General features: G+C 35.2%; 1 protein-coding gene across 2 annotated transcripts in view; it reads left to right on the plus strand.

The window, feature by feature from the left end:
* RABGAP1L (RAB GTPase activating protein 1 like) overlaps positions 1-17,216 on the plus strand; it is a 697,071-nt gene that overhangs the window by 64,262 nt on the left and 615,593 nt on the right. For both annotated transcript variants that reach the window (XM_031968366.1, XM_031968367.1), the window contains exons 2-3: positions 9,373-9,553; positions 12,198-12,387. In XM_031968366.1, the coding sequence (XP_031824226.1) occupies positions 9,416-9,553; positions 12,198-12,387 (328 nt within the window). In that variant the 5' untranslated portion in view covers positions 9,373-9,415. The remainder of the gene's footprint in view (positions 1-9,372; positions 9,554-12,197; positions 12,388-17,216) is intronic.

A 17,216-nucleotide genomic window follows, 5' to 3' on the forward strand; every position in this document is an offset into this window, starting at 1 on the left:
ATGTAAGGGTTTTTGGACTTTCTGTTACTCCTTTGATAAAGTGTTAATTTGTCATTTGCTTAGGTGGGGGGAATATTTCCCCTTTTAAAAAGCAGCCCAGCAAAAATGGAGCCCAGGACATCCAACCTGTTGTTATCTTTCCATGATAGTAAGGAGAATTAATTACTCTTTGCTTTAGGGAAGATATCAAAATATTGATCAGAACCTGAATTTTTATACAGAATAAAATCTTAATATTGAATAAATTTTGGCAAATTAAAAATTTTATGAAATGGTTGTAATTTAGTTTCTTTGTTCTGGCTTTTCACATTTGTGTGTCAGGTAAGTGTGTATTAATGAAAGAAGCTGTGATTTGATTAAGATCTCTAGGGGCTCCTTTCTCTGCTGCACTTGTGAAGGTGCCATGGACACCTACCACACATGCTCTTTATTTTTTCCCCCAGGGTTAGTCAGGACAGTGGTATGAGTTTCCTGGTTGTACTAGCAGAGGGTGAGGAAGTACAGGATGGCACATGAGGCTAAAGGCTCAGCAGGACTGCTGGCTACATTTCAATGGCAAGATGTTTCAGTGGACTGGCCTATAGGAGACTAAGAGCTAGTAAGAGGATAAAAGGCTGATGGGAGGCAGGATTGAACTGAAACCAAATAATCAGCATTGATTGATTGGACAAAAAAGTAGCTGCTAGGACAGTAGCAGCAGGACAGAAACTTGAAAAGCAAAGCAGAAATCCAAAGATCTTAAGCAGATGAATCCAGAGCCCAGTAAGCAGGTATGGCAACCCAGCACTTTGCCACCTTATTTGTTCAGGAGTGTCTGCAAAAATGGAGGCTTGCCTTGTAGTCTAATGTCTGTTGGCAACTTAAAGTGAGTTGTTAGTGTGGTATTAGAATTTCTGCAATGCGGTCTCTAATATAGGTTCAAAGAATGAGTTGGCCTAAATGTAAGAGAAGATAAAAGCTGGAGAAATATATCCCCAAACTATCAAGAAGAACGAATTCTTCTTTGAAAATGTTTTGAGATGGAAACAAAGGAGAGAAAAGGTGGAAATAGGCACAGGGGAATTCTAAGCTGGTTTAGAAACATTGCCAAGAGAAGAATCCAATGTAGAGAAGGTAGAAATGGCTGCTTACGAAATAAGCATGAGGCTTTCCTAGGGGTGAAGAGAAGCTGGACCAGCCTGTGAAATAACAGCTTCCTGTGCTCTGTGAAATGTTAATAATGTGGATTGGCAAATCCCATAATGTTAGAGGAAGAGTCTCTTGATTTCCAGTCCCTGAGATCCTTTAGGAAGGAAAGTAGATTCCAATGAAAGATGCAAATTTCGCCTCATAAGTGTCTTTGAGGCTTTGAGGAATAAGTGAGGCCAATGACTGAATTGAGTTTTATTTGATTATATAATATGGCTCTGAATAATATACTTTATTCAAAGGAAGAAACTATGTAAAAGTAGGGTTGAAGTGTGAAAGTTGTAGAAAAGCTTTAGAATTGTTGGATGCCTTCACTATATGGACACTGTTGGGGTTGTGGTGGGAGATCTAGTACAGAACTAGTTTTGGTGCTTCTGAGTACCCCTGAAGGTTAGTTTTCCCAAGATAACATTGGGCTTTTGAATTTGTTATGTGTAAGGGAGGTATAGTGTGAGGAAGTGAACTTTTCCTCAGGTTCTGCAGAACTCAATTGCTTGGATTCCTGAAGCAGATTTCCCTTGATTAACTTTATGCAATCAGATTTAATATATATTTTATTAGTCATCTGCTGCATACATAGCTTGCCTCTTGTTTTGGGATCAAAAGCTGTGAGGAAGATAGAATGAAAATTTCCAGACCCATTCAATGATACTTTTAAGTATGTTCTGCAAATAGTAGGTACTTAATTGTTCTTGCTGTTCACTTGTGTTTGATTCTTGGTGACCTCTTGCAAAAATAGGTCCATTTCCTTCACCAGTGGATTAAGGCAAATGAAAATTACATGACTTGTCCAGCCTCATACAGCTAGTAATGGTCTGAGATTGAATTTGGACTCAGGTCATCGGGACTCCCAGCACTGTATTTGCTGGGCCATGTAGCCTCCCAGGTGCTTAATTAGTCTTTGTTTAAAGTGAAAAAAATTATTGACTTTATAAAGTATACTTTTCCTACTTAAGTGATCATAGAAAAATGATTTTGAATAGTTTTCTTTTGTAACTTTTGACAGTTACAAACAAAATATGTTATTTTGAAAATTGTAGCTTGGAAATTTGTATATTTGTTATTGCTACTAGACAATTAAAATAAGTTACTGTAATTCGAATTGTGAGTACAGTGATCCATAATTTCTGCTTTGACTTCTTTTCTTGTTTTGTGATCTGGTGACTTAGCACATAAACCAGCATCTCCACTCAGGCAGGGCCCTCTTTTTCTACTTTTGTAAACACTTTGGTATTCATTATATAATCTTGGACAAAGCCCTTCTTGTGAAATTTTGCATACATGCTAGAGTTACAACGTGTTTTAAAGGAAAATTAAATCTGCAGACACAGATGTGTAGTTTGGATTCTTTTGCTTTCTAAAAATCAGTCTCTATGGTAGTAGGTTGTAGAAAAGGGCCTGCTTCTTTAAATAAAGTTTCTTGTTCCCCCCCCATAAGCATCACATGAAGTCATTGATCTGGACAGACTTTGAAGTAGTTGAGATCTACTTTATCTTTTCATTTCCTTTTGTATCAAACTTGAGTAAGGCCTATTTCGTTGCACAGGTTTTTTTAACCTAAAATTAGAGAAATAATGAAAGGACAAAGAATAGTTTTGTATGGGTTTATTAGAATTCTCTCTAATTGCTGCTGTATGTACTATCAGCCTTTGAGTACAACATGCAATAAAACAAACTTCTGACTCTGATTTCATCTTCTAACCCCCTGTCTTGAGGCCATCTGCACTGTAAATCTAGAGTTGTAAGAGACCTTCATCTAGTCCAATTTCCTTATTTTTTAGATGAAGAAATAGGTTTAGAGAGGCTATACGACTTGACTGAGGTCAGACTGATGGAAAAGCCATGATATAATTTGATTCAAATACTTACTGACGTCCTTCCTACTACATGTTAGCTTCTGTCCTCAAGGAGTTTCTATTTTAATTATCAGGATAAGCCATATACACAAATAACATATAACAGTGTAAAGTCAACTATGACCAACACAGTAGATTCTGGGAGCTGAAAGGAGAGAGAAGTACATGAAATGGTGAAGATCAAGAAAGGCTGTCACACTGTCTGTACCACACATGGGTTGGACTTTGACAAACAGCATGTATAGAGGCATACATAGGTGCTGGGACCAGTACGAGGCAAAGTATTCAGCTCAGTCTCATTTTTTTCAGTTGTGCCATGCACTTCTCTTCATGACCCTATTTGGGGTTTTCTTGGCAAAGATACTGCAGTGGTTTGCCATTTCCTTCTCTGCCTCATCTTACAAATGAGAAAACTGAGGCAGACAGGGTTAAGTAACAGGGTTACTTAGCTAATAAGTGCCTTAGGCCAGATTTGAACTCAGGAAGATGAGGCTTCCAGACTGCAGGCCTGGTGCTCTATATCCACTGTGCCACTTAGCTCAAAACTGAGCCAAAGTATGGAAATGGGAAATTTTTAAGGAATGAGTTCTGACAAAGTTAAAAATGAAATAGTGCTGGATATCTGTTGCATATTAAAAACAGAGTAATTCCCCCAACTTTTTTTGATAGGATATTGTATTATAAGGAAAGATATAGAATGGATAAACATTTTAAGAAAGAGGAAGGGTTTGTAGTAAGTAAGAAATCATTTTGTGTTTTCCCTGTGTTGAGCCTTTTCTCTATATGTTCTTGGATTCATTCAGTAGAAGGATTGATAAATAATATTTAGGAAGAGATGGGTTAGGCTATTCTGTTTTGTAATTCATTTTGTAATCCATTGCTTTCTAGGACCACTTGACGGAATGTTACACTTCTTTTTAAAGGTGGCATGGAATAGTGGTTTCCCAGACAACAAATGAATATACAAATATACAATTTAAAGTTTTTTTTTATAACCACAATTCAGCATAATTGCTGGACAATCATTTTAATCAAGTGAGAAGTATAAAAACACAGAGCACCAAAGTTATAAACTCCTTGGAAGCAAGCAAAGTTTACTTCTGTCTAGTTAGTGATAAAATACATAGATATGAGATATCATAGTTCAAAATAATTCAAGTAGGTTTTATTGGCAGATCAACTTAGGCATTTTGACTTCAAATATAAAGCTCAGATTTGGAATCATTTACTCCCATAAACAGAGTGATTTAAAATTTACCCAAATTCCTGTAGAAAAATGCAAAAAAATGAAGGAGGGGAGATGGAGGAAAGGACATTGAAATGACTCTTTAGTAAACCCAGTCCTTACACTCAGTATATGAATTATGCTAAAAAATACCTGATAGTTTAATAGTAGAATATTAGCAATAGTATCTCCCTCAGTCTATAAATATCATTGAGATAACATATGTAAAGTCAAGTATGATGCTGCCTTTAAAGTAGTAATAAACCATATACTTATTCCACTGGACCAGTCAGTGAACACTTATCTTTTTCCACTTTGATTGCATTAAAATTTTTTTTTCTTTTGAGAGGGAGTTGGGCTTAAGTGACTTGCCCAGGGTCACACAGCTAGGAAGTGTTAAGTTTCTGAAGTTAACTTTGAATCCAGGTCCTCCTGACTCCAGTGCCAGGGAACTATCCTCTGCATCATTCAGCTGCCCCATCGATTGCATTTCTTAACACTTTCTGAATCAATCTTCTGTAAACATCCATTGTGCCACATATTCTACTGTGGGTTGAAGACGTTTACGTTGAGCTTCATAGTAATGTTGTATCCACTGGGCCTCCTAGTAGACCAAATAACTATGTAGCATGTTTAGAGGGCATGAGGCAGGGAGAATGAGACAGTAGGAAAAGTGGGAGACAAAGAAACTATGACTAAAGAGAGGGGTCTCATCCATTAGAGTGTCAGTAGCAGTGTCTTTTGGGATTAGGACAAAGTCATAAAGATTCTTATGAATGGCTGAAGCAGAATGAAGATGGATGTTGAGGAGGTTGATTAATTAGGAGGTTGTAAATATCAACATTGTAATCAATAAGGATGAAGCAGGTTTGGAAGGAATAAGGAGGGGAATAAACATTAATTAAATGCTTATTATATGCCAGGCATTATATAAAGGCTGTACAAATATTATTTCATTTGGTTCTTACAACAACCCTATGAGGTAGGTAATATTATCATCCACATTTTGTGGCAGACAGGGTTAAGTGCCTTGTCTGTAGTTACATGGGTAGGAGGTTCCTGAGGCTAGCCTTGACTTGGATCTTTCTGACATCAGGCCCAGGATTGTATCCACTATGACACCTACCTTCCTGGAAAAGAAAACTGCAAGCCAGGTGCTGAAGTCATTCTGAGAGGGCAAAAGAGTAGTATTTTGGAGGTGAGCAGAGAAGATTTAATGGAATTAAATGAAGGGATAATGGTGGCCATATTCTAGCTTCAGTTAATGGATTATCTCCATACTTGTTCCTACTCATGAATGTCTTGTTTTGGAATTGTTTTGCTTGTATGTGTTCAGGTGTCTCTCTGTTATAAAGTTTCTATTCACTGAAAGTTTATGAGGAAAGTAGGCTGGCAAGCCCAGACCTGAGCGTGGCAATATGGTCAAGCCAGTATTTCCATAGCTCAGAAATAGATTGTTTTTAGGTCAAAACCTATAATATAGCTCCTACTGTATTGGCAAGTCCTTCCTACTGAATGAGAAGAAATACTAAGAGTATTTGGCAATGGGGATTAATATATTCCCACTTTTAAAAACTGAAACAATCTCAAAGTTTCAAAGAGCTCTGACGGCCAAATGCTATTCTATTTTTCTGACTAGAATTTTTTCCCCAGAAATACTAAGGCAAAGGTTTTTTTTTTTTTTTAAATGTTTTGAAACTGTTGCTATTTTTTTTTTTTTTTTTAAATCCACAGTACTGCTTTTTTCCATTTTGGTAATGGTTCAGCTGTAGTCATTTCTAGACTTCCTCCTGACTGGGCTGTTAACACTGTCCAAACTTTGACTCACACTTAGGTTTTTGGGTTACTATTTAGGTTACTATTTTAATTCAAGAGTTACTTGGAAAATGAATGGATATGAGTCTACCATGTAAACTGAAAGCAAGAGGGCTGATGTCATTTTGTTTCATTTCAGAAGGGAGCTTTACATTTTACACTCTGATTTTATGTATTGAAATGTTATGTAATAAGAAAATCACTTTTAGTTAGACTTGTCTCAATGCTGCTAGTCTAGTTTTTAATATATAGGATTACAATTTTAGCCATTCTAATGAAGTTTTAATTTAGAATTTATCAATGAAAATTTCAAATGTTTGTTCATTTTACAAAATTAGGTGGGACTCATTTCCAGCCCAAGGTTTGGTGTAGGTTTGGTTCATTTGCAGTTAAAATCATTTATATATTGTCCAGGAGATGAAGGGAATTATACCTGCCACTGTGGGGAAAAAAGATGATCGGGAAAAATACAGATTAATCTGATCATACAGAACAACTATATATTTGTTAATTTAATCAAGACTTGTAGTGCTGTGATATACATATTTGACATCTTAAGAATACATTTGAAGTGGAGTTTCCTCCTTGTAGACACCTTTAGTTTTTAGTTTACAAACAATGGTGGACATCATAGAACTCTAAAAATTTCCTATATTATATCACTTTATTTGTCTTTAGTCAACAAATAAGAATAGGGTTATCACACTTAAAGGGAAATTAGTAGTGTTGGTATAAGTGCTGAGCTTTTGGTAGTCTCACTAAATAAAGACACTTTGAATTGAGTAAATAGGAATTAGATACTACTTTGGTCCTTTTAATTTAACTCAGTTTGAAACAGCTTCTTATATCTTGAAATAGCACTATATATCTTAGAAGTAGAAAGGGACGGTAACAGGTTTTTCAGTTTGGATATATATACCTCTGGAGAAATAGCTAGATAGATTGATAAATAATTTTAGATTTTTTATGGACTACAGATTAATAATACAATTGATTTCTTTAAAAATTATGTAATTGAATTAAATTATTATAAATGTACACATTAGTTTGACAATTCAATCAAAAGTAGATTGTTGAAGTGAAGATTTAGCTTTTTAATAATGATTTTTTAAAATGGGAACTGAAAATATTATCTTAATTGATTTTCACAGGATTTTAATTTCTAGGCCTTTTATGACCCTGTGAAAACCCTACTCCACTGTCTTGACATGGCAAGAAAATGAAGGCCGGATAATAATGTACAATTAACCTATGAAGGAAATCAAAAATGCAGGCAGACAAAAATAGAGGGATTGGGAATTCTATGTAGTGGTTCATACTCATTTCCCAGAGTTCTTTTGCTGGGTGTAGCTGCTTCAATTCATTACTTCTCTATTGGAACTGATTTGGTTCATCTCATTGTTGAAGAGAGTCATGTCTATCAGAATTGATCATCATATAGTATTGTTGTTGAAGTATATAATGATCTCCTGGTCTTGCTCATTTCACTCAGCATCAGTTCATGTAAGTCTCTCCAGGCCTTTCTGAAATCATCCTGCTGGTCATTTCTTACAGAACAATAATATTCCATAACATTCATATCCCACAATTTATTCATCCATTCTCCAGTTGATGGGCACCCACTCAGTTTCCAGTTTCTGGCCACTATAAAGAGGGCTGCCACAAACTATTCTTGCACATACTTTTCCTTTTTAAGATCTCTTTGGGATATAAGCCCAGTAGTAACACTGCTGGATCAAAGGGTATGCACAATTTGATAACTTTTTGAGATAGTTCCAAATTGCTCTCCAGAATGGCTGGACATCATAATATAGCTCCTACTATATTTTTGATCAACAACTTTAGAACTTTATTTTGACCCAGCCACTATCCCCAGTGCTGATCAGCTATAGCAATTCCTCTCATCTATGTACCTTCTAACTCCATACTTGTAATGGAGTCTCTTTCTCTCTTTTCTTTCCTATGATCCTTTCTTCCTTCCCTCCCTTTTCTTTTCACCTTCCTTCCTTTCCTCTCTTTATATTATGGTTTAATAACTTTGTCAATTAATAAAATAAAATTGTCAGGCATCACATAATCTTGATGATGCCATTCTGCTGCTTATTCCGGAGAATCACAAGCCATTCCTTTAATAATATATTCTAGAATTTTATTAAAATTTTGTCAGATTTATGGTCTGTAGTTTTCAGACTCCATGATTTTGCCTTCTTTTTAGCACCTCATGTGATTTCTACTACTTTCCACAGATTATTGATAATGGCTAAGCAGACTGATCTGCCAATTGGAGGAACCATAGAAACCTCCTGTAGAAGATGGCATTTGAGTTGATTCTTGATGGAAGGAGCCAGGGAAACTAAGAGGCCAAGATAGACATTCATTACAAAAATAGGGAGACAGGAGGTGGAGTATTTTGTTTAAGGAACTGTTGAGTAGGCCAGTATAACTGCATGACTGAGTGCCCTCATGCCACTTATATTCTTCTCGGGGAAGGGGACAAGGAATGAAGAGGAAGGAGGTACAGTGCTATCCAGATAAGATATACAAAAAATAATAGAGTAAATGATTGTTATCGTTCTATCTTTGTCTTCTTCACCTGCCCTCAGGATAAGGGTGGCAGACTCAATTGTAGTATGCAATTTGAGCTTTTTACCTAACTGTTGTTAACTGTAGCTTTTATAGAAACAAATGCACATTATGACTGACACTTGTTTTCTTAAATGATTGTCATTTGAGAGCTTTTTCTTTGTCTAGATAATTAGTGTAGTATCTAGGAAAGACACAAGGCTTGAAGTGGTTGTAACTTTATCTTCAGTTTAAAAAAAAAACTTTATTGACCTAGAAAAATCACTTTGTGGTCTAACAAACACTAGAGGAGGAATGTTATCTGAAACATCCAGATTGAATTAATGAAATTCTTTCAGGGACTTTTTTTTTTGCTTGCTTCTGACTTGTTTTTCTTTTTTATCTATTATTAAAAAGGGGGATCACTATTTCTACTGGAAGTTTAGGGATATTAAAATAATTTGCACATTTTATTTAATTTACATTTGGGTGGGGTTTGTGTTGTTTTTCAGGAAACAATATGATTCTGGCAGTCTGGAGTCTCAGGGTGAAAAGGATACATTTCCTTTGTACTTAGCTCAATTTGAACAGGCAATCTGGGTAACTTTGAGTTTATTATCTAGTTAGGATTCCTGTTCTATAGCAATTTTTTTTTTTAAACTGAAGGTTATTTAAAACGTTTTAAAAATGTTTTAATTGGCAGTATTTTTTTTCCCCTCTTTGTAGTTTTGGCAAGGTGAATGTGGCAAGGGAAGTTTGCAGTCCTGAAATGGAGGTCAGAGCTTCCTTACCGAAGGTTAGTGGGTCACCTGATTCTGTGACCACACTCAATAGTGAAGAATTTGTTTTGGTACCCCAGCAAGCAGGTGATAGCTCTACAAAGGATGATGAAAGACCTCAACTAAAGGTATATATTTTTTCCTCAAATGATTTCCATTTATTTGTTGTATGTTTTTAATACTTGAATGGGTTCTAAATAATTATGTGAAATCAGATTTCTACTCCTCCCCCCTTAATTGTTGATGTGTTCAGAAGGCTCCAGTTAATATTTATTTACCCTGAAGCTGATTTGGGGAAGTAGTTGAAACTTTTTCTTATTTTTTAAGGGGATTATTGAATTTCTGATGTTTTTGTTCATTTAGCTGTCTTTCTGTGTCTTTCCCTTAGTACACAAGATAGCTGAGCAAGTAATCAAGTATAATATATGTTTTACTTTTGTTTTTAGTGGGATTTTTACATTGTGTATCAAGAAAACCTTTTGGTATATTGCTTCTGTTACAGTTACTGTGATTTAGATATACATATTTGGCAGTATTTTAACATTTGAGAGTACTTATGTAGAGATGATTGTAAATTTTTAATGAAAAAAAGTAACAGTAGTAACAATCTAAGTGTTTAGACACATGAGAACAATGTGACAATGCAATCACATTTTGTTTTATATATAAATGCTTGTTGACTGACTGATGTCCAGAAACTGAGACTTGAATGCCACGAGTATATGGAAAAATTTAGGAGTAAAAAGTTTAAATGGTTTTATTTATCATATTTTCAATTCATTCTTGAGTTATGTTTTGTTTTGGATGATGGAATTGTGAAAGCTTTAGGAGCAAGTAAGACATTTAGAATAGAAATAGAAATAGAATAGAATGGCCTTGGAATGAAAAGTAGGTGAAAGTTACAAAATATTGACTTTATACCTTCAAAGGTATAACACTTATTAATTTAATGAAAATTACATTGATTTAAAAATATTTTGATAGTAAATTTGATGTATCTTCTCCTAATTTTAATTGTAGAGGTATATACTCTGTCTTGTGTCATTATTTCTCTGAAAATATGCCTGACTAAAACAAGGTGATGGATGAGGTACAGCAAAGTTACATGGACCAAATGATCTTCCAATGCCATTTTCATAAAGGAATTTGGTTATTCCCATATTATCAGTATTATTGAGAGGCATTGTGGCATAATGAACTGCTCCTAGAATTAAGATAAATTCCTACCTATTCTAGATAATTTAGTTTTTTGGTGTCTTGGGCAACTCTCTAAAGCTGTAAATCACAGGCAATTTATCTCTCTACCTTGGAGGATCTATGAATTGGTAGAGGGAATTCCTGCATTGAAATCACAGATCTAAAATAACAGCAAAAAGTTATTTTTTTTCCTCCTTGTTATTTTTTATTTATTTTTTATTTAATAGCCTTTTATTTACAGGTTATATGCATGGGTAACTTTACAGCATTAACAATTGCCAAACCTCTTGTTCCAATTTTTCACCTCTTACCCCCCCACCCCCTCCCCTAGATGGCAGGATGACCAGTAGATGTTAAATACATTAAAATATAAATTAGATACACAATAAGTATACGTGACCAAAACGTTATTTTGCTGTACAAAAAGAATCAGACTTTGAAATATTGTACAATTAGCTTGTGAAGGAAATCAAAAATGCAGGTGGGCATAGATATAGGGATTGGGAATTCAATGTAATGGTTTTTAGTCATCTCCCAGAGTTCTTTCTCTGGGCGTAGCTGGTTCAGTTCATTACTGCTCCATTGGAAATGATTTGGTTGATCTCGTTGCTGAGGATGGCCAGGTCCATCAGAACTGGTCATCATATAATATTGTTGCTGAAGTATAGTATATAATGATTTCCTGGTCCTGCTCATTTCACTCAGCATCAGTTCGTGTAAGTCTCTCCAGGCCTTTCTGAAATCATCCTGTTGGTCATTTCTTACAGAACAGTAATATCCCATAGTATTCATATACCATAATTTATTCAGCCATTCTCCAACTGATGGACATCCATTCAGTTTTCAGTTTCTAGCCACTACAAAAAGGGCTGCCACAAACATTCGTACAGCAAAAAGTTATTACAGAAAACAAGATTGGTTAGATTATGTGTACGATAGACCTTTGCCGAGTACATATTGTATACTGTAATCTTAACTGCATAATTAGATGTTTTTTTCATAACACATATGTGTTAAAATGACCTCAGACAAGCAATTTAAGAAATCAAATAGGACATCAAGCTCTTTCCTTATTAAGTTAAACCACTATTAGTAGGAGATAAGATCTTTGTAAAGGGTGAGTATTGATTGAAGATAGTTACCAGTGACAGTGTTGACTACAACTTCATTGCATTTTTTCTTTCCTTATTTCCTGCAGATATTATGGTCTGGTTGTCTTTAAAATGTATATATTTGATTTTTGTAAATTGAATCACTTTTAAAATGTAGTAAAAAAATTATATCCCCATAATTTCATGGTGAAAGCACAATAGAATAAACATCCTTTCATTTACTTTTTAAAAAATGTTTGAGGTGAGATTTATGTCGTTAGGTACAGCTTGTTTTCTTTTTGTAATGTATGATTGCTTTAATTTGTTTTGTTTCAAGCAATAAAATGTTTGATTTGTGTCTGGCAGGTAACTGACATTAATCAACATATATATTGCATTTTATATTTACATAATTCTAAGTATGTAGATAAGTTTAAAGTTTATTGCAATTTTTTAACTTACAGAATTTTTTTTTAACTTGCAGATCGTCTCCAATGGAGATGAACAGTTGGAAAAGGCAATGGAAGAGATTCTGAGGGATTCTGAAAAAGGTCAAAACCATCTTTTTGATTGTGAAAGTTCGACTGAAATTTGTGATCATTCATTTACTGATGTTTCAGCCAAGCAAGCAAATAGGCCTTCTCTCCAGTTAGTGTTGGATCCTTCTAATACAGGTACTTTGCTACTAGTGCATAAGAACAATTGGATAAAGATCAGAAAGAATTTTCAGGAGAAAATTAGGAACTATGTCCAAAGAGTTATCAAACTGTGCATACTTTCTGATTTCTAGTAGATTCCAAAGATCTCACAAAAGAGGGAAAAGGACACACATGTGTAAAAATCGGCAGCTGGTACAAGATGTCACTGTTGCCCCTACTTTTTTCTGTTATCCTTTTAGTTAAAATTGTACTAATTGTATATTACTAGAAATTAGGATTTTATGACAATGGTTTTCTTCTAAGTTCCCATGTGTCAATGTAAAGTAATAGGAAAAAATGTGTCCTCAGATTTCATGAAAATTATTTTTTGGCCCTCTCTAAATTGTTTTAGTAGTGTATTATATTTGAGGTAATGGCTTGCTATGAGGTAATAAGGCAGCTATGGATTATGGGGAATAAGCCCCTGACTCTGGCGTCAAGGAGACCTGGGTTTTTTTTTTTTTTTTTTTCTTTTTTTTTTTTTTTTTTAATAATAGCTTTTATTTTTTCTAAATACATGCAAAGATAGTTTTCAACATTCACACTTGTAAAAGCTTGTGTTTGAATTTTTTTCCTCTCCCTTCGCTCTATCCATTCCCCTTGACAGTAAGCAATCCAATATAGGTTAAATGCGCAATCCTTCTAAACACATTTTCATACTTGTCATGCTGCACAAGAAAAATCAGGTCAAAAGGGGAAAAAAAACGTGAGGGAGAAAAAACCCGAAGCAAACAAACAACAACAAGAGGTGAAAATACTATGCTTTGATCTTCATTCATTCTTCATAGTCCTGTCTCTGGATGTGGATGGTTCTTTCTGTCACAAGTCTATTGGAACTGGTTTGACTCACCGCCTTATTGAAAAGAGCCAAATCCATCTGTGGTGTTCTCTTCTTTTTTATAATATATGATTGTTCTCTGTGGGAGCAGGTTTCTCGGGGAGGTTTTCTGGAGGCAGCCTTAGTTTCAGTTCAGAGTAATAATCACCTAATGCAGTCAGGTGATAAAAGTTCAAACGTTTATTTTCTCCTTCCTTGGGCTCAGTTAGCTTTCTTAGAGGCTTCAGCTTCCTTGGTTCCGAGAGCTCTCGTTGCTAATCTTTTGCCTCTAGCTCAACTTCCAATGTCTGCAGCCAACAGTGAAAGTTGGAATGAATCTGTCTTGCCTCCGAGAGTGGGCTTCTGGCTCTCAATCTCCCAGAGTGTTCTATGTGTGTCCTAGTGTGCTCCTGTATCTGTCTCAGAGTGCCTCTTGGCCCTGGGAGCTTCTTGCTTATATGAGCTCTCTAAAGGTGTGAACACAAGCATTGTTTCTATCAGTTCCACTTAGTACCTTGTTTCAAGTTCTGGCTCCTCCTAGGATCAGATCAATCATACTTAGCCATGCTAAATTAGATAATTATTGTCTCTATCAACTCTAATGAGTTAACACATTGTAAGGATTTCAACATCCATCACAGTAGATAATCATATAATCTTGCTTTTGTGTACTCACTTCACTTGCCATCAATTCACGTTAAGTTTTTCCAGGCTTTTCCAAAATCAAGTTGCCCTTAACCCCAATTGCCTCAAGCGAAAACAAACAAACAAAAATAATAATGAAATCAGGTTGTCTATTGTTTCCTACAGAATTATATTATTCTATTACATTTTATATACCATAGCTTATTCAGCCATTCTCCAACTCATGGACATCCATCAATTTCCAGTTCTTTGCCACTACAAAATAAAATGCTACAAGCATTTTTGTACACATAAATCCTTTTCCCTTTTCAAAGTTGTCTTTGGGATACAGGCCTACTAGAAACAGTGCTGAATACAAGGGTATTTACAGTTTTATAGCCTTTTCGGCATAGTTATAAATTGCGCTCCAGAATGGCTGCATTATTTCACAACTCTACCAACAAGGTATTGGTATCCTAGTTTTCTCACAGCCCCTCCAGCATTTATCATTACCTTTTCCTGTCATCTTTGCCAATCTAAGAGCTGTGAAGTAGTACCTAAGAGTTGTCTTAATTTGTATTTTTCTTGAAAGGTAGTTAGGCAACTATTTATCGTAAAGCAGTTTTCTCTGTAATTAAAGTTGCAAGGTTAATAAAAGGCCAGTAGAGAAATACATAGAGGGTATAAATAAGATGTAGCATATTTCCATTGATCAGATATATACAAGAATAAGTAATTTTTTGGAAGAAATGTTTAACAGAAAAAGCGTTGCTGTGGCTTGATTTAGTAATAACAGATGGGTAGCCTGAATGTTATAATGGTATATTTTAAAGCTATGAAGACCTAGAAAATGGCTTTCATTGTCTCTTAATAGATGTGGAGGACTTCTGGAAAAACTTGGGCAAAAATCACAAACAGTGTAGGGCATAGATGAGTTGCCACTTGTATGGTTAGAATGAATTCCAACACTGATACAAATCTGTTGGGGTCATGTGGTAGTTCTACTATCTTTAGTGAGTTTCCAATCCTCTGCATCTCCTCTTTCACCCAATAGTAATTTGTGCCAATAGACAGTATTATTTGCAGTAGGGATGCCGATGGTCCCTATTATAACAACTTCATTTATTATCATATATCCTCTATCAAGTTTGGACTCTATATGCTTCATATAGTAGCATAGGAAAGAAGAGAATAGGTAGAATGTAGACTTTACCAGCATTCTTAGCTGACTGACATATTCAGGATAGATGGCTCAGTTTCATTTTGAGATTTTCCAAGATCCTTCTGTAATGCTTTGACTTCTGTAATTTGGGTCACAGCCTTAGGTTGGTGATCCTTGAAAATGTGCTGCTTCCTTACTTTCTTCCCCTTTCTACCCTTTCTCCCTTTAGCCTTGTTTGGGACAAAAAGAACCCAACTTGATTATTACAGAGATCACTCATAGAAAACAGAATTATTTATTAGAATCTCGAGAAGTGGGACTGGTCTGTGAGCCAAATTTCACAGAAATTTTATTGAAATTTTTGAAAACACACAGAGAGAGAGAGAGAATGAATATATATGTACATATACATATGTATGATGTATGTCCTAGGAGTTTGGAACAATTGAATCTTTTTGCCTTTTTTTTCATTTTTAGAGTTTTATTTTTGTCTTTTCTCTCTCTCTTTTTAAATGAGCCATTTCAAGAATTACCTTCCCATCCATACCTAGATTGAACACTTTTCAACAAAGAAAAACAATGAAGCAGTCATATGTATTTGACAGAATGTAAATTTTGCTCTACCTTTTTGATGTGGGGATCATAGGAATATATATTTAGAGATGGAAGAATTTTTAGGGTACCATTGTGCCAGTTTTTTTTTTTTTTTTTTTTTTTGGAAACATTAGGATTTGAGGCCCAGAGAAGTTGTCACTTGCCCAAGTCTTTGACATTGTGTAATGTATAATACTCATTGTGTCTTATGGCCTTTGGGCCATATTTTATTATGTTTTATTTTTTCTTTATCAGAACACATTTTCCTGTATTTCTAGGAATTCCTCATATTTATCATATTTTATCTGTTTTAAATCAGTGAAAATGCATTTATTAAACCCTAATTAATATTCATGGAGTTTTGGTAGGTAGCACTCTGGATGGAGTGTCTGAAGTCAGGAATTCTATATTTTCCTGAGTTCAAATCTAGCCTTAAGTTACTTCACCATGTTTGCTCCAGTTTCTTCCATTGTAAAATGAGCTGGGGAAGGATATGGCAAACCACTTTATTTTCTTTGCCAAGAAAACCCCAAATGGGTAAGAGAATTGGACACTGAACAACAACGGAATCCATAAGTTTACTCAACCATATCCCAATCTACAAGTATTCATTTCTGTCTCCAATTCTTTGCGTATTACAAAGAGTACTGCTCTGACAATTTTGGTGGGAATTGTAATACTGAATGGTGACTGCCAGGACTAGACTAATAGGGGGAAGTCCTGCTGTTTACCAAGCTCGCAATGCCATGTGATAAACAGTTGGTGTTGATGACAATGAGTTTGGCAAATGGAAACATACAATTACAAAGTGAGCAGTAAAAGATGAATTAGGCAGCTAAGTAGAAGAATGGATTTTAGGCCTGTAGTCAAAATGACCCGAGTATAAATCTAGCCTCAGATACTTACCAGCTTTATGACTCTGGGTAAATTACTAAATATCCTGCAAATTCAGTTTCCTCAGTTATAAAATAGAGATAATAATAGCATCTAATTTCCGGGATTGTTGTGGAATAAATGAAATATTTGTAAAGTGCTTTGTAGACCTTAAAGTGTTGTGCAAATAAATTCCAGCTATTTATTATTATTTTTGTTGTTATTACTACATCTTAGACTTAGTAGGTAGTCATTGGAGTTTAATGAATAAGGAGGTGACATGGTTAAACTTGTTGTGTATGAATATCCCTTTAGCAGCTATGTGGAGAATAGATTTTAGTTTTGGGGAAAAACTTAAGACAGGGAACACAATTAGAAAGCTATTACAATAGTCCAGATGAGAAATAAGGAGGACCTGGACAGGGATGGTGTCTATGAGTAGAGAGGAAATAATATTGATGAGAGATTTTTGGAAGTAGAAAAGACAATAGATAACAACTGATTAGATATATGGTGTGAGAGGGAGAGTGAGGAATTGAGGATGTGTATGGTTGCTTGTTGATGCTCAAAATTAGGCAGGTTCCAAAGTGGTTCGGTTTTGAGTGAGAAAGGTCACTTAATGAAATCTGCAGTGAAGGTAGCAGTCTGCTGGTGTTTGTTTTATGCAAAGCCCTCTGTCCCATTCAGAAAGAAAAAGGAGTCAGTATAGCACCTTATTCTGGGGCACCAGCCAGA

This window comes from Sarcophilus harrisii, chromosome 4 (genome assembly GCF_902635505.1).
Source record: "Sarcophilus harrisii chromosome 4, mSarHar1.11, whole genome shotgun sequence".
NCBI lineage: Eukaryota > Metazoa > Chordata > Mammalia > Dasyuromorphia > Dasyuridae > Sarcophilus > Sarcophilus harrisii.